At 33.8% G+C, this 24158-nt stretch overlaps 2 protein-coding genes across 7 annotated transcripts in view; one reads left to right on the top strand and one right to left on the bottom strand.

Moving 5' to 3' along the window:
• Window positions 1–24158, top strand: part of INVS (inversin) — a 271870-nt gene that overhangs the window by 227136 nt on the left and 20576 nt on the right. For 2 of the 4 annotated variants that reach the window (XM_074280072.1, XM_074280073.1), the window contains one exon: window positions 1051–3335. The exons of the other annotated variants lie outside the window; for them this stretch is intronic. In XM_074280072.1, coding sequence (XP_074136173.1) covers window positions 1051–1166 — 116 coding nt within the window. In that variant the 3' untranslated portion in view covers window positions 1167–3335. Of the gene's footprint in view, window positions 1–1050; window positions 3336–24158 lie in introns of those variants that run through there. 4 annotated transcript variants of the gene reach the window in all.
• The window catches only part of TEX10 (testis expressed 10), a 64929-nt gene continuing 43597 nt past the window's right edge, over window positions 2827–24158 (bottom strand). For all 3 annotated transcript variants that reach the window (XM_074280076.1, XM_074280077.1, XM_074280078.1), the window contains exons 10-15: window positions 20430–20518; window positions 19285–19418; window positions 12435–12515; window positions 10050–10231; window positions 6830–7040; window positions 2827–3033 (exon numbers count right to left, since the gene is read on the bottom strand). In XM_074280076.1, the coding sequence (XP_074136177.1) occupies window positions 2920–3033; window positions 6830–7040; window positions 10050–10231; window positions 12435–12515; window positions 19285–19418; window positions 20430–20518 (811 nt within the window). In that variant the 3' untranslated portion in view covers window positions 2827–2919. The remainder of the gene's footprint in view (window positions 3034–6829; window positions 7041–10049; window positions 10232–12434; window positions 12516–19284; window positions 19419–20429; window positions 20519–24158) is intronic.

Genomic DNA, 24158 nt, shown 5'->3' with positions numbered 1-24158 from the left:
TCTTCCTGATTCTAAGCCTTGCATTCTACCCACTGTACTACCTACCAGCCCATACATCTATGTTGGGTCCAAAAATAAAATTGATTTATCTGTACCATCAGTCAGCCTTTTATAACCACAGCACATATCTGCCATTTATAGGAATACAAACATGTATGTTGTGTATTTGTATACAAACACTCAAGTGCAAATGATTTGACAAAGTGACCCATCTTAATTTAATCAAAGTGATTACCCACAATCCTGGTGCATGTTTAAAACGTTACTTACTCTTATTGCTATTTTTGGTTTTTAAAGCATTCAAAAAATGCATGTAGCAATCACTAGATTTTTTTCCTTAATTATCATAATCCCTGAAAAATTAATACTTATCATATAATATTGACTTCAAGAAACCTGGGTTGAGATTTCTTAAGGATGGCATTGATGCTTCTCTTCCAAGAAACGAGAGTAAGAGAAAGCAGCAAATGTGGCAGAAGTTAGCACCATATTTCAAGACATTTTAACCCTTACCATTTCTTTGCCCTAAATGATCTTAGTGATCTCTAAAATGATTCCTACTCCTTCAGCTCACAAAAAGTCTAAATGGAAACTTCCAAAATTGTCCTCAGCCCTCTTCTAAATATTAATCCCAGAACCTCAGCTTTCTGAATTTTAAAGAACCCTTTTCCAATGAACTCCAATTGACACCTGCTCTCCCTCCCTTTCCCCGATTTAAAAAACGAAAAACAAACAAAAAAACTGAGGACATAGGCTTAAAAAACTGCCCACCTAGCCCAGTTATCTTCTGATGTCTGAAAGTAGCTCCATCAGACTGGGGTAAAGTGAGTCATCCTTCCACCACAGTGAAATTTAGATTATAAAGGCTTAGCCTCATTTTGCAGGATTTTTAAGTCATCAATTTCAGACTTTTTATTATAAATCCATAGCTCATACCAGCTAGAAAATATAAGAAGAATTGAATTAAAACCATTTAACCAATCCCAAGGAATTTATTTTTGAACTAAAATTAATGACTTGGAACATCTATGTTGGCTTTTGTTTTAACAGTAAGCAACCTGCAGTATGTAAACTTGTTTGAAAATAACGGAAAATCAAGGAACTTTTCCTACAACATGAGACCAGCTACTGAGGTGAAAACAAGAAATCAAAAATTCAGTCACTAAAGAATTGTCTTCATGAGATGGGACATTAAAGTTGATTCTGTTAACAAAGTCATCAAATTTTCACACTTCAGTCACTTAAAAAATCTAGCCATGAAATGGGGCAATGTTTACAGAAGTTCAAAAACGACTTTGGAGTAAGTTTTCTTGTTGATGAGGTCAAAAGCTGGACCTTTTTATTACCATTCGTTTTATAAATGTTCTCACCTTCATGACTGGGAAGCATAGTTGTCAGTAGGACTATTAAGCCCATACTATTTCTCTTAATGGGAAAGACCATGCAGATGATGGTACTTAGTCTCTCAATTTGCTGCTAGTTAGGAAATATGGTAATTAGCAAAACATTAAGTAGTCTGAGTGATGATTGCTTCCAAGGTTAGATCTTTCCCCATGATCTGCTGAATCAAGCTTGACTTTTGAAGATGAGGACTGTGGAATAAAAGGAAATAAACTAGAATAATAATACATCCTAATAAGGAAAGCACTTTTAATGGTACTTTCAGACAATCCCTTTAAATGAATTCACTATAGTTTCCAAATCAGTATCCTCGACAATATAACTTCTACCATTCTGCCAAGTCCTTAGGCTCTCCTAACCTTAAAAGCTTCAGTTACAAAAATTTCCTCAGGACTTTCTTAAGCTCCTACTTCAAGTCTAACGAATATCAGACCCAAAGAGTAGTCTCATTCGGTATGAATTTGGAAGGATTCTATAGTAGAATACCTAAAGACATGTTTGTACCCTAGGAAGTTAAAAATTTGTTAAGATACTCACAAGTTGAGTATCTGTATACCATGAAGATCTTCACATTAAAAATGTATATAGATGTATCTGAAATAGCCATCTCTGTTCCTTCACTGCCGAACATTCCCAACAGGGAATGGGTTAAGCAAAGGAATCTGTATTCTATACTTCTATGTTGGTTCATATTTGTTTTCTCTGCCCTGAGCTAGGAAAGAGAGAAAAGAGAAAATGTTCAAAACAGATCCAAATTTTTACAGAAATTTTATCAGTACTTCTGACCTTTCCAAATTAGAATTTTATCCAGTAGTTTTTCTACATATCTTAGGAGATCTATTTGGTCTATGTAAACAAGTGATGAATATGGGCTCAGAATAAGTTAACTACCTTCTACTTTCCTTTTAAAGATAACTACTCTTAATTAGGAAGGGTTCCACAACAAAGAAAAGAGAAGTGCTAGTAAATTTTACTACTAGCTGCATTTCCTGCAGTAATTGTGCAATATTAACCACAAGCTATAAAATGCTTTATCAACCACAGATGGTTAGAAGAAAACCATTATCTGAATATATAACACTCAATAATCCAGATTATCTAAATTATGAAGTTAGTCTGTATTGCATGTAGAGAGCTGTACAGTGACAAGACACTCAACCCTAATGGAGTAAGAGAAGAATATGGTATTTTAAAAAGTCATATGAATTGCACCATCAGGGTTGTCATATAGAAAATTTGCTTGCAATTATAATATATAACATTTTAACATCACACATTGAGAAACAGATTTGATAATTAATGAAATGGAGAGCTCCACTGTGTATAGCAAGACAAAAAAGAGCTTGAATATTTTTCATACTCAATAATGATGAAAACTTATTTTCAATCCATTGTCACAGTACAGGAAAGGAATACACATCCAACTTTCTTTAAAGTTCAGCTTTATTGACAAATATTGTCCCAATGTGTTTATTTTTCAAAATAATACAGAAGTAAACAGTTTAAAATTGTGTCTCCTCAACAGACTGTGCTAACTGCCCCAGAGCCATGGGGGCGGCTAGCCAGGTAAATGTTGAAGCAGTAATGAAGGTCTGTAAGCCATTGCTCCTGAGTCCCTCCACTCTTCACTGTCTGCAGGAGGGAAAAAATAAAATAAAATTAGTAATCCATGTGTTTTTATTAACAGCATTTATGCCCATTTCTCCCTAATATGGCTTTCCTGCAGTTCCCTCCCCCTCTGCCATCTCTGCTAGACATAAAATCACAACAGATCTAGCAACATCTCTAACTCGAGTGTAATATCCACCAGGCCACAGAGCTATTTCCTTGGGATCACTACAAGAGTGGTTTGCACATTGCTTTAAATGAATTACAAAGTATAACAATGAAGAAATAATATTATGTACAACTAAATCTGATTTCTGAATAGTGAATTTTCAGAGGAATGATTCCCCAACAATGCCCCATTCTCAGCACATTCTAAGAAGAGCTACACTATTTAAACAAATTATGGAAATGCTATATGTATTTCTTCAGTCTTGAAAACTCTATCCATACTTAGCTCCAATGTCAATTTTTTTCCCCTAAGATCCTGTCCCCAAATGAATGCATATACACGACTTGGCACATTTCTCTACCTCTAGCCTACTCAGTTCTAGCCAATGACTTAAGGGGGAAAAAGAAGTGTGCCTTGATCCCTCTAAAGGATTTCTAGTGAAGTAAGATGTGACCATGAGCCTAAACAACACTGAGCACCTGGGTCCAGAGCTAGTAAGTGTCATAGCTAAGACTTGCCCCTACCCTTCTGGCTCTCAGCCCACCTCTCTTGGAGGTATTTCAAAAAGAAGTATTATTAAAATCATCTTAGCAAAGCCTGGTATAGGATGAGCATAGTGATGTCACTAAGCCTGACTTGTCTGCCCACCAATTGAGTCAAAAACCCATCTGATTTTGATTTCTCAGTATAAGTCCATAGCATAAACTTGAAAAGAGGGATTCAGAGGAGAGGGAATATAAGCATTGAAAACTGAACATTAAAATTGTGTGTCAGAGATCTTGCTGAACTGCTTCCTTTTGCTTTTGTAAAATTCTTTGTGATAAAAAGATGATTCTCTGGGAAAAGGGAGTGATATTTTTACAAAAGAAAGTGATATAAAGTTAAAGATATCAACCAAATTTAAATCAATTAAAAAAAAAAAAAAGATTAATACAAGCCACCTGAATAACATTATAGGTCTTAATCAGGGAAAGCTAATTTTCCCAGCAGAAGAAATAGCATCCCCCCCTAGCTGAGGCACTTTATACATACTGCTTGCAAACATCTGGGACAGACATTTACTAAACAGCAAAAGCATTAAAAGAGGGAAAGGACCCATACATACAAATATTTTTACATAAGTGGAATAGAAAAAGAAGGGGGAGTCTAGGAATTGGGGGAATGGCTCAACAATTTATGTTATAGGAAAATTAATAACATACCACTGCATCATAAGAAATCACAAAAAAAGATTAATTCCTGTGAGACCTGGCAACACTTGCATGAACTGACTCAGGAGAACAATTTATATAACCATATCATTAAAAAAAACAACTGTGAAAATCCTGAATCCAAGAGACCACTAACAAAGCCACCTCCTGAGACAAAGGAGACTGATGCAGAAGATTTGTTGTATGAGAGAACTACATGTATGTTTTTGTTACAGGAATTTTTTCCCCCCTCTTTTTCCCCCAATGGAATTGGGAGAGAAAAAAATCAAAGCTCATTAATTAAAAAAAAAAAAAGGCTTGCTCACTCTACTCTTTTGGTAACGGTAAACCTCCAGCATTATGAATCATACAGAGTTCCTTAAAGAGTCATCTGGTATTGTCCAAAGCAAGCACAAAACCAAGACAAAAGGATAAGCAAACAACCTGGGTCAAATAGAACAATGGATGCTGTCATCCTGAAGAGAGAAAATAGTCATAACCTTGTTTTTGTCTCATCAGGCAAAATGAGTTCAAGTTTCCTGTTTCAAACAAATTACATGTGAGAATAATAATCCTAGTAATCCAAGTCTTGTCTAGACTGAGATAAACTGGGTTAGGGCTAGTATCCTGACATGCTACCAAAGAGAAGATATGTTCCCAATGCCACCCCAAGAGTGGATGGGCTCAAAAGAAGCACCAACAAGCAAAGCAGGATGGGGAAAAGAAGACGACAACGACCCAGGGAGAATGTAAAGGACGCCTTGAGAAAAAGACAGAAATCCTATGGCAGACTCCAAGGTTCTTCTAGGACAAGAGCTCTTGATTAGAGGTAACTTATCTTTGGGGGAAAAAAAATAACGATTTCTATACATTTTCATTTAATGCATTTTAAAAACACGACTGAGAAGGTGACAGGCTTAAAGAAGATGCCATAACAAAACTTTAAAAACCCATTTTCTACCAATACATGAAATAAAAGTGACAACTACCAGAATTCAGTTTGAAAGGAAAAGGATGAAAGGTTAAAATGTTCTGGTTAAAAAGTAGCCAGGCTAGATAAAGATCGTGTACAAGTGATAATTGGAAGAAAATTTAATCCTATAATTCAGGGTCCTTCAATGAAAAGAGCATCGAGATTTGTAGCAGGCTTTTACAGCTTGCAAAGCATGTTTATAGATATGATCTCTTGTGAGGAAGGCACCACGGTCATTCCCTATTTTGCAGAGAAGTCAGTGTACTGACAAACCAAGAGTCAAAAAGTTAAATGAATTATCTACATAGATTTCTACTAGAACTAAGATCTTTCTGACTGAAAATTTAATGTTCTTTTTTCTCTACTGACAAAAAGACAGTTTTTAGACGAAGGCATTTTTTCTAACTTTCCTCCATCAGTTTACATAATCCTAAACATAGTGAGGGCACCAAGCACATACCCTTCCTAGTAGCTTATAAGACAAGAGATATTTCAAACTATGTACAATGTCTTCTGAGATTCTGATGACTGAAAAAGAACTTACCAAATATACCTAATATAATAGCCATGATAGAACAAAAGAAACATGTCTTCCATTTGAAATTAAAATACTTGTGGAGTTAGAGAAGCAAAAAATCTTTCAAAACCAACTATTCAACTGGAATTCACTTATCTTTAAGAAATAGCTGTTAAGCAGCAGCATGGCACAGTGGAAAAGGCCCGTGGAACTTAGACAATACTATATATCCAGTGAATGGCCAAATGTTCTCTTTTTTTTAATATCCACATCTCCCACCCACCCTTTTCTATGCCCTCAAATGTTGAGATGGAGTCTAGCTGCTTCAGTTGCCAGAGGGCTTTTGGTTTAGACCATCAGCTCTTGCAGGCACTACTGAAATAGCTTACTTGTCTTCCCCCACTCCAATCCATACTGCACAGAAGCAAATTACTTTTTCTAAAGCAGTAAACTCTTCGAACTTCCTTTTGGAATAAAATCTTAATTTAATCTCATCCTTTTAAAGTGCTTATTATTGTCTAAGTTTTATCATGTACAAAACTCTTAGTATAACATTTATTGATAAGTAAATATCTACATAATTTGATCAAAATTTTTGGAGACCACCGAAGTAGATAGATGGCGTCTGAGTTTTCTTCCAGCTTGAGATCTAGGATCCTATTGATTGCAAATACTACTACCCACAAAATCAAATGTAGCAGAAAGCCAAGAGTCTATGCAGCTTCACACCTTTGACATAAGGGTTCTTGGTATAAGATCATCACAAATTGTCAAAGCTAGAATTCTGAATGCTGCTTGAACCAGGAAATACAAGCAAAAGCACTCACACCAAAGGTTATAAATTCTGCATTAGTTAAGCACAAAGGTACAATCTATTTCCAATCCTGGCCACAATGTCTCTTGAAACTAATCAGGACCCTATTGAGACTATAATATTATCTTAATGCTAAAACCCAAGAAAAACTTCTTACCATGATATCCTTGACAATCTGCTGTACCAGAAGTGCATTTGTCATCATGTGCACTCTAAGTGGTCCATGCTGCAATAGTACGCGAATCAGCTGAGCAACAACTGGCAACTCTTCTTGACATGTTTTATTGATTTGCAGATTCTGGAGCATCAATCTTAGTACTCGAGGTAGAACAGCCAATACTGAAATACAGGATCCCCATAATTTATCCCTGAAGATAAAAAGGACAGGCATCAAGAACAGCTATTTAAATTTAGCAGTGAAAAGATTCATCTCTTCTTTCCCCCAAACAAAAATATTTAACAGGCAACATATTTGAATGGCTGAAAGCAGCAAACAAAAGCTAATGAGGAAAAAATGAATTTCATTAGACAGAAAATTAATTTTGTAAATATACTACAAAGGCCCCAAGGCTTTCAGAAAACTTGATAATGGATAATTTATCAGACCCAACAAATAGTAATATAACAACACTTAATATATTACTAATACCAATCAGTTAAACAGCCCATTAGACTGAGAAGTAACTGACCAAAAGAACCAAAACAACCAGTGACAGTTGATCATCACTAAACATATAACTGGGGGAAAAAAAAAAAAAACAGAATCTAGAAATAAGAGAATGAAGCAGAGTATAGATCTCTGACAAAATTCTAGGACATCGGATTTTCCGTGCCTTTAGAATGGAATAAGGTAATCCCTAGGAGCCAACACTAAGTCACAAAAATTAATGATACAGATACTATTTACTTTGGTTCTACTATTCCAGAATAATTCTGTATTCAGGATGAAAGAATATGAACAAATCTATTTCATACTTTAAAAAATGTTTCATAAAACATTTTGCTTAATACAATCCTGTAAGGTTGTACAAGTATAATCCTCATTTCACAGTTAGGGAAACTGAGTTTCAGGAACATTAAGCAACTTAAGCCCTCAGTAAACAAGGCTAATAAAACATTTCAAACTGGGTGTCCTAGAAACATCTTTCCCTCCCTTCTTCCATATTTTTATTGAAGGCCATCTTTCCAACTTCTCAAGTATTTAACTTCAGCAGCAACAATTCACTTGCCCACACAGATTCAGTCAGTGGCCAAATCTTGCTATTTCTCCCTTCACAATATAACTTACATCTAACCACTTGTCTAGGCATACTTTAGTTCAGACTTCATAATCCCTTGCTTAGATTACTATAAAATCTCCTAACTGAATTCTCTTCCTGAGGTTTATCACTGAAACTCTACTGTTATAGATGCCTGTTAATAAGTTTTCTTAAACATGGATTTGACCTGTGAGTCTCTTATTCAAGTACTCACTGGCTTCCTATTGCCTCTAAGATAAAATATAAACTCATGTGCTTAGTTTTTAAAGCTGTATAAAATCTGGCCTCTCTCTTTCCAGCCTTGTGGACATTATTCTCTCTCCTATTGTCTGCAATCCAGTCAGCCTAATTCTTAGTTCCTCCCATAGTACATTATCTCCCACAGCTTTGCCTTTGTACAAGCTACTGTACATATCAGGATTGCTATTGGAATTCTTATCTCCACAGTGACTATATTAAGGATATCTTCCTTTCAAATATAGCTCAAGCACAAATCTTCTACATGAAGTGTTTTCTGATCCCCAATTGTGACCTTCCTCTCAAATTATCCGATATTTAATTACTTTGCATGTTTGTAATTAACTATAGTTTTGCAAATGTGTATTTTGCATGTACTTGTCAGCTTTATTAGAATGTAAGCACCTGGTAAGCACGGATTCTTTCATTCTTCGTGCTTGTATTCCTAGTACCTAGCACAATGCCAGAAATGTAAGTTGGCGCTTAATAAACGGATCGTTCAATAAACATTTACTAAGTATCTACATTAGAGACACAAAACAAAGCAAAACATAGTCCTTGCCCTCATAGAATTTACAGTTTAATGGGCAAGACAAAATGTAAAGTGAGCTATATATAGGATAAAAAGGAAATAATTATAGGAAGGCATTGAAAATAAGAGGAGTCAGGTAAGGCTTTCTGAATAAGATGAGATTTTAGTTAGGACTAAAGGATGCCAGGAAAGCCAGTAGGCAAAGATTCCAGGCACAGCAGAAAGAGAAAATGCCTATAGCCAAGAAATGGGGAGGCTTATTTGTGGATCAGCCAAGACACCAGTGTCAGCCGGCAGAAGAGTGTGTGGCAGAAAGAAAGGAATGACAAGACTGAAAAGGAAAGAGGGGGTTAAATTGTGAATGGTTTTGAATGCCAAACACAGCATTTTGTGTTAAATTCTGGAGGTGACAAGAAGTCATTGAAACTTACTGAATAGAATCAGAACTGTGCTTTAGGAAAATCATTTTCATGTCTGAATAGAAGATTGATTGGAATGGGGAAGAGACTTGAGACAGGCAGACCCAGCTGCAGGTCAATGCCACATCTAGGCACGAGATGATAAGAATCTGCACCAGAATTTGGCAGCATCAAAGAAGAGGAGGGAGAGTGGTCCAGTGATGAAAAAAGTGAAATAAATAGGTAATTTTGACAGTAAGACAGGGGAGGGTTTGGGGAAAATCATGAGTTCAGTTTTGGACATGTTAATTTTAAGTTGTTTACAGGACACAGAATTGGAGATGTCGGAAAGGCAGTTGGGAGCTGTGAGAATGGAGGTCAGGAGAGAGATGGGACAAGACAGATAAAACTGAGAATCATCATCATAGAGACTGTAATTAAATTCATGGGAGCTGATAAGATCACAAAGTGATATAGCAGAAAGGCAAAAGAGAAAAGGGCCTATGACAGAATCCTTGGTGTGATTTAGATAAGGATCCAGCAAAAGAGAAAGAAATCTGATCTCAGCTTTGAGAGTCTAAGAAATGACAGAATAAAAGCCTAATACAATTCAAAATTTGGTTAGTATTCTAAATATTAGCACTTTAACCTATGTATCTAAATACACAAAAACCCATGAACTAATTTAAAAAGCCCTTCTTTAAAACAAATTTTAAATTCCAAGAATTCTGAAATTCCCAATAAAGCCAGAACCACTCCCCAAAAAATAAATTAAAAAGCTCGTCTTCCTATAAATCTAGGATGTTCCTTTTTTTTCCCCTTATGAGACCTCTAACATGTATAGTAAGAAAATTCACTAAAGAAACTTTCTCTTTTTGGAAGGAGCAAATGCAATGCAGAGTAGAGGTGAAAGTAAAGAGAAGAGAAGTTGTGGAAAATGCAAACCATTACCTCTTTCTCATATGCTCTGCATCCGCTTTTTCTAAAGTGAGGAGGAAGTGAAGAAGACTGTAACAGCAAGACGCTAGAAACTTATATATTGTGTCAGTAAGTACACAAGCTTGATCCAGGAGCTTACTCACAACACATAAAATAGATCCAGCAGTGCTATCAGGGATTACAGACAATCCAGCCTAGGTATAAAAGATATAGGTTAATTATATATTTACAAAAGATGCTATCCAACCTCCTTACAAAGCCTCCCCGCTCCCACCTTCATACAGGCTCAGTTCAAAGTCATCCTTAAAGCACTTTTATTTTAAATTAATTTAACACACAGGTCCTTCTACACCTTTGCTTCAAAGTTCCTATTTTCCCTTGAGAATTTATTCCATAGTAAATTATCTTAGAAAGTAATCTCAAAAAAAAACACACCTGAATTAATACTTCCTTTAATGTCCTTTTCCCCTGAATTTCCTTATTATAACTTAGACCTATACTAGTCAAAAATATCTTCACTATTTTTTTAAGCTTCCAGAGAAATCAATCTCCCCAAATAACATTGACTTTAGTATCACCAGGCATGCACCTGTGATATCTAAATGATATACAGGACAATTAACTCTTATCAAGTGTCCTCCTTGAATAATTCAATTGCTTGTAAGAAAAGAACTTTAGCAACTGAATTTTAATGTGAATATTTAAATCTGGCCTTTTTGTATGAACTATTCTCTAGAAAGTTAGGGATGCACATACATTTTTATAGGTAGTAGAACATTACATTATTTAACAATTCATTAATCCACTGCACCAAATAGTACTCTTTTATTCTTAGAGAAGTATTTTATTTCTTCCCCTTAGAGAAACTTTTTTAGACAAATCTAAGTGATGAAGCCTACTTATTAAGAGCTTCAATGTATACTCATGATAAATATATGTATAGCTGCCAATCATTAAACTACTTTATGCCAATGATGTTTAAAAAAAAAAAAAAAAAAAAAAGGATCCTGGAAGTCAATAGACTTAGGAAACCAAAATTAAAATGTATCAATACTGTGTTATCAATAGTGTTTATATTTATATATATATATATATATATATATATATATATATATATATATATATATATATATATATACACACACATACACACACATATATATAAACATTTCCTAATTTTATTTTAACCTGCTTCTGGAACTCATGAGTTGTACTAAGTTTAACACTTCTGCTTTATGCTATCACCATAAAATTGCTACTCCTGTGGACTTTCATGAGGAAAAATTTTTCAGCCAGTAATGGTCAGCAAGCAAGTGCTAACTACCTACAAGGCTTACTGAGCTAAGCTTTGGAGACTGAAAAGGCAGACTTTTAAGGAGTGAGCATTCTAATGGGGAGGGACAACATATAAAATATCCAAAACAAACACAAAATAGACAGAAGGTAATATTAGAGGAAAACATGAGGGGACTGTAAAGGCCTCCTGTACAAGATGAGATCTGAGTTGTTTTGAAGAAAGCCTGAGAAATTGAGGAAGAGGTGAAGTAGGAGAGCAAACACAGAATGGGAGATATCTGGTGCAAAGGAACAAAGAATGAAAATTTAGGGTTAAAAAAAATAACGAAGAGGTGAGGTTTGTGAGCTTAGGTGACTAAAAAAGATGACAGTGCTGTGGTACGGAAACTGAAATGGAGGATTTGGGAAAAAATAATGAGCTAAATCAATTGATTCATATGCCAGATAGCAAAAACAGGAGGGGAGAGAAAGTTGTGAGAAGTCAAGGAAGAATGAAAGGTAAAAGTCATGAGAAATTCCCAACCACAGACAGAGTAGGATTTCATGAAACTATGCTCTATTATTACCTTTATTCATCTTTTTCCATTTTTGTTTTTAAGACACTGGGACCTATTTAATATCACTTTCTTAGCAAGTTAATTATTATTTGTTCTACATAAAGGAAATTTTAGGGGTATAAATGGAATGTTTGCTATGAGATGACCATAAGACTAAATCAGAGAACCAGATGACATTTGAGGTCAATTTAGAATTATATAATCATACAAGTTGACATCCAGAATCTTAGAAATCTTGTGGTCCAATCCACTCCTTTTACAATTAAACAAATTGAGGCACAAGCATGTTAACTATCTTATTTAAGGTTCAGACAACTGCATAATAGCAGAGTTGAACTTCCAGTCAGATCTGATTTCTAGTCTAATGATCTTTTCATCATATAATTAAGGAAAGTCCTTAGAGCAGATCCCCAAGGAAGAACCAAGGTGCAATAAAGAAAGTTTAATGTCCCTTGTCTGTCATAACAACACCCATAGTACTTTAAAAAAAAAAAAAATCACAACTCAAGTCTAAAATCAACAGGGGGAAAAAAAATCTATTTACCATATGCTTACTGATAGCACTTTGTAGGACATCCAAACACTGCCTTCGAGCTGGAATAATGGATAAGTTGTGACACACTGCCTGTCAGGATAAAAGACAATAATTCAACAAAGATTTCTTTGTATGTATTCAATCAAAAAAACACACCTTTCCCCAAAATCTAACAATACCCCACAATTGTGTTGTTTCTACCAGAGACACAGTAGAGATAGTTCTCTCCAGTAATTTAATCAGCATGAAAAGCCTATGTCCAGGCTCCAAGGGCTGGCACACAAACTGACAAAGACTCATCCATTACGTTGATAGGTTTCAAATGAGGTAGCTTATATCCTTGTCCTTAGTTCTGCAGTAATCTCAATACAAAGCCTGACAACAGCTTCCCTCTTTCTTTGCATACTTGGAATAGGATGATTAGGAATTGAGGGGATCTCCAGGAACACTACCCACCAAGAACTGCTGCTATGATGCAAAAATTCAAGATCAGAGTGGAAAAGGAAAGGGTATTAGGTAAAAGTCTTATCCTCAACTATGAAAAATCTATGAATTCTGGGATTTGAATATAGTTTCCAAAACAAAGCACCAGGGGACACAATTTTTCTCAGTCTATATATCATTTTTATTTCCTTTTCAAAGGCATCTCATTTTAAGAATATATCCAATATCTAATTATAGCACCATATGTACATATTAATGCTAAAAGTGTCAACAACTTTTAAAAGAACTGTTTATCAATGGCCCCCCCAAATGCTGTGTGTATGCAAGCTAAAAACTCAAATTTCACCTCATATCCTCATAGTTCAAGGAAGAAAAGGTAATAAATGTAATAAAAAAAAAAAAAAACACATAAAAGAATGGTGACAAAAAAGTGGCCCAATAAAATACTGTTCATAGAGCTATGAATTGGTTCAACAGATCTGAAAAGTAATCTGGAATGAAGAAAAGTAACTAAATTGTCATTTTGGGGGAAGAGGATGTCAGTGGCCATCTTCAGAAATGATTGCAGATATAAAAATAATCAGGAAGATAATTTTTATGGTAACAGAAATACAGTAAAGGCTAACAACTTTGAGGAAATTAGAAGCTCTTATATCTATCTAATTATTCAATTCCAGAGAACTGATGATGAAACCATGCTTCCTAAAATAAAAGTGAAGGACTCAGAATACAGAATGAAAAATATTTGAGGATATGGCCAATGTAGAAATTCATTTTCATTTGCTGTACTTGTTTGTGATGGATTTTGACTTTTTCTTCTCAACCAGAGAGAAGATTGAAGTGGAAAAGTAATTTTTGCTAATTGAAACAAGTTATTTTTAAATGGTTAAGAATTAAATAGTAAAGGCATTAATGAAATTTAAGGGCATGAATGAGTACATATGTATAAGGGTGTAGCAAGATTTTACCCTAAAATACATCCTAAAATTAAATAAATAATAAGTACTGATGACCTTGTCAAATTTCCTTTTTTTTTTTTTTTTTTTTTTTTAAGGCTACTACCAGGAGACTCTTTCGGCCCTGCCTTTCGCCTTTCCATTTCCTTCTACTACTGGAAACACCAGTTCCTTTTTCTTACTCTTTCACCAGGGGATATTTGACTATTCCCAGGACTTAGATTTGATGAGAATCATGACAAGAGAACTCTTTCATCTGATGAGACAGGAGCACTAAGCCTTCTCATTTATCCTGCCTCTACAATTTATAATCCTCTCCCCTCCCTGTTACCTGACCAATGTATATAGTCTAAGAACCTTTCACATGAGACCTTGCCATCCAGCCCTCTGCTGTACCCCCAAGGCCTCTTGGACCGCTTTATCAGTCCTGCAGCTAAAATTTAATTTGTTATTCCCCTCAGACAGAACGAGTCTCTTAAGAACACAGATTGTCTTCTTTGCTCTAGTTATAGCTCCAGTGCCTGATAAAACAGTAAGCAAATGCTTTTTCATTCGCTTACACCGCTATGATTTCTGGATTTATCCTTTCCCACCCCAAGTGCTGAATACTAAAAAAAAGAAATCAATTAAGCAAGAATAACTGATATCAACAACATATACAATATTTTGCCCTTGTTATTCATTTCCCTGGCAGGAAAAAGCAAACCCATTTTATAGACCAAGAATGGTCAACACAATCTGGCTTCCTTTTGTGTTTTTCTTTTTCATTTGTTTTCCCTTATGGAATGATTCTCAAATTACCATATAAGTGGATTGCTTGATCATATACAGGAATATACACTTTTTTTAAAATTAATTTTATAATTATACATTTTTTGACAGTATATATGCATGAGTAATTTTTTTTATAACATTATCCCTTGTATTCATTTTTCCAGATTTTCCCCTCCCTCCCACTACTCTCTCCCCTAGATGACAGACAATCTCATACATTTTACATGTGTTACAGTATACCCTAGATATAATATATATGTGTAAATCCAATTTTCTTGTTGCACATTAAGTATTGGATTCCGAAGGTATAAGTAACCTGGGTAGATAGACAGTAGTAGTGCTAATATCTTACATGGAATATACATTTTCTACTTTGTGAGAAAAACAATGGAATTAAGAAAAATCATTCTCTGACATGGGGGAGGAAAGGTATTTGGAAAGAACACTGTTAAAATATAAAGCTGTTGATTGAGATTCTTAAAAACAAGCAAAAAACAACTAAAAGAATTGTTGGAGAGACAGGTTTTAAACAGTAGCTTCACCACTCTACCAACTTGAGTCTCCAGTGGAAGATGGTCAGGAATAATAAGTCTCCAATAGCACAGTTCCACAACTGTATGAATTTAAAGTTCTATTTCATGAAAAGCAGTGTATAATTTGAACTTAATAGGGAGCTAAACAGAAAAAAATGACTCATGTGAATAATGTAAAGAAATAAAAATAAAGGAGAATGGAAAAAAATGGAAAGAACCACCAATTTCCATTTTAAAGAAGCATATTGAGGACAACTAGATGGTGCAGTGGATAGAGCACCAGCCCTGAAGACAGAAGGACCCCGGTTCAAATCCCAGCTCAGACCGCAACCGCCTGGTCAAAAAAAGAAGCATATCATATTCACAAGTGAATCAATTTGGAAAAAAATCTCTAAAGCATATGGCTCTTCATTTCTGATATCATGATGGGAACCAGTGTTGATCTGATCTATTTTCCCCACCCAAAAGTTATTCAGAAATTAAAGATTAGTAAGTAATATTAAATATCAATGAGTATCAAAAACTCTGATAATTCTAGAGGTGCCTTAAAATGAATATACAATTCTATATAATCTCTCTCTCTTTTTTTTTTTTGCTGAGGCCACTGGGGTTAAGTGACTTGCCCAGGGTCACACAGCTAGGAAATGTTGAGTGTCTGAGACCAGACTTGAACTCAAGTCATCCTGATTTCAGAGCTGGTGCTCTATCCATTGCACCACCTAGCTGCCCCATGAATATGTAATTCTAAAAGTAAAGTCTCAATGTTTAAAAAAAAAAAAGATTTTCCATAAGGACATGCATATCTACAAGAAATGAAGACATTAAAAATGAAATTAAAATTCAAGGAATTTTAAAGAAAATTAACTTACAAGAAAAAAAGGTAAGAAATGCAATTCCTAAAAACTAAAAGATCAAAGGGACACACAAGGGAAGTCAAGTTACACTGGCCTCCTTGCTATTCCTCAAAAAAGAAGATACTCCTCCTACTTCCAGCATTTTCATTGGCTGTACTGCGTGAATTTCATGATTTTTCTCAAGCCCTGGTTAAAATTACAACTTTTACGTGAAGCCTTTCCCAACTCCCCTTAATTTTAGTAGCATTTTTCTGAATATTTCAAATTTATTCTGTATCCTTTTTGTACATAGTAGCCTGTGTGTTGTCTCCTCCATAAGATTGTGAGCTCTTAGACAGCAGGGACTTTTACTTTTTCTTGTATCCTAGTCTTTAATAACTATTTGCTGACTGAGTCCCCTGTTACTTCTATGGACATATAAATCCTCCTAATAAAAGGTAAAGTTATAAATGGTAGCACCTATTTTAATTTTATCTTTAAACTCTCAGCAGCTAGCATAAAATTTTGGATGTAGCAACACCTTAACATATTTGGAACCAAAACAGATTACAATTATACTCCAACCTGCAAGTTGAACAACTAAAGACACAAAATCTTCTGATCAAATGGGCCTGCATAATGTCAATCATTTTCCACATTCCATCTCCTCTCTGTCTCTGAATGGGCTTTTCCAGATCTCTCTTCATTTTTTCCATAGGAGAAAAACTTCTTTACTCATACAAAAAAATATTATTTTTATTGCTTTATATTCTAAATGCTGATCATATTTTAACTCAAAGACACAAAAAGGTTTTATCTTAGAAAAAAATAAGGGCCTATGTGATCTGACTTACATGGAAGAAAAAGAACTATAAATTGGATAAAACTTGCAGAACTGAAAGAACTCCCAAAATCCTGATTCTTCTTGCCTGGATTCTTAACTACATGAAAGGAATTCTCACTCAAACAGGGAGTCTCTATGTTATCATATGCAAACAGCTGCATTACACCACTGCATGACCAAAGTCTCTTTTCTTCAGCTGAGGGCTGGAAAAAAACCTCTTCTATCCCCAAGCTTGACTTCATTAAAATCTGTTTCCCATTCCTAAAGTAACTCCTTTAGGTCTATAATTCTTTGTATAAATATGCCATTATGTTCAATGACATTTAATAATTCATTGTCCCCCAGTTCCATAGATATAAAAAATAAAATTTGAACAACTTACTTGTTAACAAGAATAGGATCTCATTTGAAACTTGTAGTAATTCTTATCTTCAATCAAGGTTCACCTCAAAAATCACCTTTTTACATAGGCCCTATTATGACCTCCATAGCTACTAGAGCTCACCCCAATTACTTTGCATATATTTAATATTTCTTTTTCTGTGTACATCTTGTTTCCCCATCCTCCATCTCAAAGAATATGATTGTTGAGGACAGACAATTTTGCTTTTGTCTTTTTATTCCAAGTGTCTAAAATAGTGTACCTGACTCAAAGTAGGCATCTAATAAATGTATATTGAGTGTTGAAAGATAAAGAGCCAGTAAGACAAGACAGAGCTGGTCTTGATAATGCTAGCCACTAGGCTCCGATGAACTTCAAACCAAGGCACCAAATAAATCAACAAGTACAACTAACCTAATGTCAGTCATCTTTTGATGTAGAAAAATAGAAAAGTCCCAGAGAAATGAACAAAAGAAAATGCCATCCTTACTTTCAAAAACAAGACCAGAATGTAGCCTATAAATATTCAGCCAACAAACTTGATTTTAATTCCTGACAAAATTTGTTACCAATGGAATGATTAATGACTTTTTAGAAAAAGAAGAGTTGATTACCAAGACTCAATCTTTTCCTCAAAAAGAGTTCAAGGAAGAATAACCTCAAATTTTTTTTTCCTTGGTGAATGGGGGGGCAGGGGATGTTAGGCATATGAGGGGAAAGGTCGCAGCAAGATTACTAGGTTGGCACATCAGGTTAACACTATAAACTGTGGAGAAAAAAGTTCCTCATGCTATTCACATAGAATAGATGGAAGGATATAGACAGTACAATAATTAGGTAGATACAGCCTTGGCTGTAAAATAGCTAGGAATAAGTCAGTCTCAGGTTGGAAGGATATCTTTTGGAGACTATCCCTTGGACTGATCCTACGCCCATTTATATTAGAGACTTTCATAAATATAGAAGTAGCATGAATATTAAATGTTTAACGGACACAAAGTTAAGAGGGACATACTGAACAGTAGAACTAAGGAAGAACATTCTAACTAGATACTGGGCTAAATTAATTTAATGTTATAGCATAATATTTGGGTTAAAAAACAATTTTACAATAAAATAGAGGAAGGGGCAACCAGAAAACATTTCATGTGAAAATATCTGAAGGTTTTCAGCAAACCATAAGCTCAATAAATCAACAGTCTAATACAATAGCCAAAAAATATTGATGTGACTTTAGGGTGAATGAAGAGAATCAGATATTTGAGAACAGCTGTTTCTCCTCACCAAATCTTCAGACTAAACATGCTCAGTTTCTTTAACTACTTCTCATGTGATATGAATCCATGGCTTTTTACTATCCTAGATACTCTTTGGTTTATCAGTGTCCTTCCTCAGATTTTGTGCTCACTACTAAACAACTTGAAGTGTTGTATGACTAGGACTATTATTTCCTACTTCAAGGTATTTCCTGTCTTCAGAGAAAAGAATCAGAAACAAAAGGAGTAAATTTAGGACTGATACAAATAAATTTTCTCTAAAAATTAGAGCTATCCAACAAATTGCAATCTTTGAGCTTTTGTACAACCTGCCTTCTGCAACAACCTTTTCACTTTATTTTTCTTCCCCCCCCTTTTTTTTTGGGGGGGGGGGGCTAGGGAGGAGTAATACAGAAATATCTTGCATGATCTCTACTGCATAACAAATTTCTGCCTTCTCAAAGGATAAGAAAAGGTCAAAGAAAGAGAATGCAGAACTCAAAGAAATACTTCTTTTTTAAAAAATATGCTATTTTGAAAAGCAAACAAAAATATAATGACTTTTAAATGTTCTTTCTAAACTTTCTGAACATTGCCTACCATCTTGGGGCATTCATTTATGAAATAAAATTCACCTTATATTGTTCTGTAGTTGAATTGTTATTTCCTTATATAAACTTGACATGCTTATATTGTTTACAAAACTGGATTGTAAACTCCTTTTGGGCACAGAATATAATTTAAACTATTCCTTGAACACTATATAAACATTTAAATTTCATTAAATTACTAAGATAATTACCATTGATTATCACTTGAAATTAATGTCAAAATTACCTCTGTCACATCCCAGTGATGTAAAAACTGATCCAAGTCAGTTAGGTAGAGAAGTACTGGTGAAAGCTGTGTTTGGCTAATATGAGGGTTTCCTCGAATGCTTTGAAGCCATGACATCTCCTTTGCTGAAAACCCTAAGGAAAGTAAAATTAATAAAAACTGTATTATGACATAATAGGATTGAGAATTAGAGGTCACTTGAAAATCATCTAACATAATTTTGTAATAAAATGAGGAAACTGAGGCCCATAAAACTACTTAAATTACTTTTTTAAGCATTCTAACTAAATTCAGTCCTTTTTCGATTACACTGCACCATGGACTATTTCAAGGCATTATCTTTAAAGAAGATAGTATTTTCTGTACAATATTATCTTCTATAAAGATACTATACATAGAGAAGGTAAAATAATGAAGACAAATTCCATATTCTTAACTCTTAATAGCTGAATTAATTATTTTATTTTTAATGTTTCAATACTTTTTTGTAGCTCACTGAAAAAGTAAAATACAACAGCACAATTTCAAGTAAAAGGCTGCAAAAGGAAACTAGAATAGAAACGGTGATTGCTCTCAAAGCAAATAAGCAAGCATAATTTTAAATATTACTACACCCCAATGTAAAATATTAGAGTGTACACTCCAAGACACAATATAAACTTAAAATGGATCATTTGTATATAACTTTACCATTTTAATATTGTAAATTCTATTACATGATTTCATAATATTAATATACTCTATTATCTAATCAAAAACTTCTTGCAGCCCTGAGAAAGAACTTAAAAGTCAAATATTGTAAAGCTTACTAATTAGAACACTCTTCAAATAGGTTCTAATTTTCATTTCATCCCACAAACTTTTGGAAAAACATTTAAAACCAATTTTAGATGCTAAATATGTAATCCTGACCAATAATAATCCATCAGTATATTTTCTACCAAAGTGGACAGTTTCTTATTTTTTAAAAATAGTATTCACATGCTACATATCTTCAAATTTATGTTTTGGGGTCTTAATCTATGAAGTCAAATAATACAATACTAAGAGATATATTGAAAACATGGTATATTCCAACCTTCTTAGTCATATTTAAAACAGAAAATTAAACAACAGGAAGAAGGTCTAGGAGTGGTATGAATTACCTGTAAGGGTTGAAAATAAGAAACTGAAATAGTCCACATCATTCATTGTACTTGTTTTTAGAGAACGTTTCCATCCAGAAAATGCAGATCTACAAAAAATAATTCACATTTATAGAGTACTATACATTTTATAAGATACTTCCCTTAAAACAACTTTGTGAAGTAATGAAATGAATTATAAAGAATATTTTTAAGTTATAATAAAAATGTTCTTTTTAAAGAAAAAGCCATCTTTTGACTGTGGAAGGGTATTTTAAAAATAAAGTAAATTCTTTTTTTAGGCTTAAACTTTATTTTTTTAATTTCTTCAATACAAAAAATTTCTCTTTGCTTCTCTCACAGACAAAAAAGACTCAACTCTAATCCTAGTTACTACTATTCTTCCCCTTTTTTTTTTTCAGCTGTTCTTACAATTCAGGGTGACCTGAGGGTGAAGTAGCAAGTGGGCCAAAAGTGAGAGATGGACTACTGCTTCTTCACTGGAAATAATTATAAGCTTTCTTTCCCCCCTTGGGAACCAAAAAGGTTGAAAGTTAAGTTTGAAGGATCATACTCCATATCCTAAAAATGAAAACTACACAGAAAGCCATCAAAACCTTTCAAGCTATAATAAGGTTATATAGAATATGTTTAATATTTATGCCATATCCTTGAAGATGAATTCAAATACAAATTAAATCTATTTTATTTACAAATTTCACAATTATACTATAAAAATATAAAATATAAATTCTACTATATATAAGCTGTTCCAAGTCTCCCAAAGAATTTAACATTCCTTTAGTGAATAATTTTATGTGTATCTAAGTTCTTATAATCAAGATTCTGAATACATATAAAAAATTCTATCATCAAGATTTTAAACCAGAAATAGAATACTAAATAAAATCACTAATAACCACAAAATAAATTGCTAATACAAAGCAACAAATCTCAAATTTCTTTTTCTAATATGCTGGTAAAAATCTTTTCATAAGTCTATAAAAACAGGTCCCAGAGGTTTTGTTGTAACAAAATTTCACAAAAAAAACCTCTACTACTATAAATTGCATACCAACTTTGAAGGATTAAGAGACTGAATAGCCAAAACCCTCACTTATCACCATTCTTATCCTAACTAAGGCCCAAACTTTGAATTACTACCATCCACTATCCAATACCTTTACTCCCATTCAAGTATTGCTGAATAAAAGCAAAAAATATTGCCAGAACTGAATGGGCTGATTCTGCAAATACCCCTTTTCAACAAAAATTCCTGGGGGAAACTAGTATGCCATATTCACAGTAAATTAAAAATGTATAGGCAACTTTAGTATTAAAGATCATACCATTAAAAAAATTGTGAGATCACCTATCTTTCACAACCATGGGTAGATGTACTCTTAAATCAACAAAAGATAAGAGACAATCACAAAAGACAAAGTAATGTGATCACATAAAACTGAAAAAATGATACACAAACAAAATATGTTGATAAGAAAAGCTAAATAGACATTGTTGATGGAACTATGAACAAATCCAACCATTCTGGAGAACAATTTGGAACTATACTCAAAAAATTATCAAACTATGCATACGCTTTGACCCAGCAATGTTTGTACTGGGCTTACATCCCAAAGAGATCTTAAAGGAGGAAAAGGAACTCCATGTACAAAAATATTCTTTTCATAGTGGCTAGAAACTGGAAATTGAGTGGATGCCCATCAATTGGAGAATGGCTGAATGAGTTGTGGTATATGAATGTTATGGAGTACTATTGTTCTTAAGAAATGACCAACAGGATGATTTAAGAGAAGCCTAGAGAGAGTTACATGAATTAGTGCTAAGTGAAGTGAGCAGAACCAGGAGATCATTATACAGAGCAACAACAATACTATATGATGATCAACTCTGATGAATGTGGCTTTCTTCAACAATGAGATGATTCAAACCAGTTCCAATTGTTCAATAATGAAGAGAGCCATCTACACCCAGAAAGAGGCCTGTGAAAACTGACTGTGGAACACAACATAGCATTCTCACTCTTTCTGTTATTATTTGCTTGCATTTTTATTTTCCTTCTCAGGATTATTTTTCTTTCTAGATCCGATTTTTCTTGTGCAGCAAGATAACTGTATAATCATGTATACCTATACTGGATTTAATATATATTTTAATATATTTAACATGTATTATCGACTACGTGCCATCTAGGGGAGGGAGTGGGGGAAGTAGGGGAAAATTTGGAACAGAAGGTTTTACAAGGGTCAATGTTGAAAAAATTATGCATATATTTTATAAATAAAAAGCTACTAGATAGATTAAAAAAGGGGGGGGGGGAAGCTGAATGGGAATAAAAATCTTTCTATTGAAGAAAAAAAAAATAAATCAGATTTTTGATAGCCAATATGTCAACTAAGAAACTACTCTAAAACCAAAAGCCATTCTTCAATACATAAATGGTCAAAGAATATGAAGAAAATGGTCTCAAAAGAATGCTAACTATTAACCACATCAAACAATGTTCTACATCACTAATAAGAGAAATGTAATCCAAAATACTCAATGAAAAAAATTGAGAATAGGCAATGCTGGAAGAGCTGTGAGAAGATAGGCAGACTATTAGTACATTAGTGGAAGAGTTGTGAAACAGTACAACTTTGGGATTATGCAAACAATGCATTCAAAAATCCATATCCTTTGAACCAGATTCCATTAATAGGTTTTTGCCTCAAGAATGTCATTGATAACAACAAAGATTACCCATCTTCTTCCCAGCTTCCTTCCCATTTTCTATTTATAAAGTTTAATTTCTGCACAAAAGTACAGGATTTTCTATTTATCTCTAATGAACTTAATAGAATCAACCCAGTATGCTATATAATCAGAAACCAGTTGCAGGTTGATATTAAACAACTGAAAACTACTGAGCCCAGACAGCCAACAAGTTATGAATCTATCTAATGGTATTATCTTCTAATCCATATACCCCTACCTTTTCTATCAGTATAATAGGAAGTATGCCATCTCAGGCCTTGCTAAAAATCTATATAAATTATATTGAAATCATTCTGGTTAGGAGGGAGTTAAGTTAGTTTTACTTGACCTATTCTTAATAAAGCCATACTATGTGTTTTTTCTTTCTAATTTCAACTTTTCTTTTCATATCCTAATTCATAAAAAAACAAGAAAACCAAAACTTATATAACTCCATTATAGACAAGCAAAACAAATTTTTGAAGCATTAGCTATATCTGAAAAAAAAAAAAAAAAAAAAAACACTTTAATCTTTACTCTGAAACCATCACCTTCCTATTTGAAAAATATGTCATCATCTATCTTCTGAAATGATGGTTGCTTCCATGGTACTGATCACAGATCTTAAGTCTTTCAAAGTCTGTTTGTCTTTACAATGTTGTTATGACTGTGTAAATGGTTCTACTTACTTCATCTGGCATCAGCTAGTACAATTATTATTTTTTTAATCATCCTCTTCATTTTTTTTCAACACAAGAATATTCTACCACATTTATATACCAAAATTTGTTCAACCATTTGCCCCCAATTTCTAATTCTTTGCCATCAATATTTTTGTACATCAGGATTCTTTTATGTTTCTTTTGATCTCTTTTGGAGTATAGTGCTATTGCTTTATCAAAGGGTTATAAATACTGTCTCCTTGTAATTACCACTTCCCTTTTAAGATGTATACCAACTAAATCTTTAACAATTCTTTCTAAATATTTTCCA

This window comes from Sminthopsis crassicaudata, chromosome 1 (genome assembly GCF_048593235.1).
Source record: "Sminthopsis crassicaudata isolate SCR6 chromosome 1, ASM4859323v1, whole genome shotgun sequence".
Taxonomy (NCBI): domain Eukaryota; kingdom Metazoa; phylum Chordata; class Mammalia; order Dasyuromorphia; family Dasyuridae; genus Sminthopsis; species Sminthopsis crassicaudata.
Note: the sequence above shows the minus strand (reverse complement) of the source record. Positions and strands in the feature narration are given on the sequence as shown.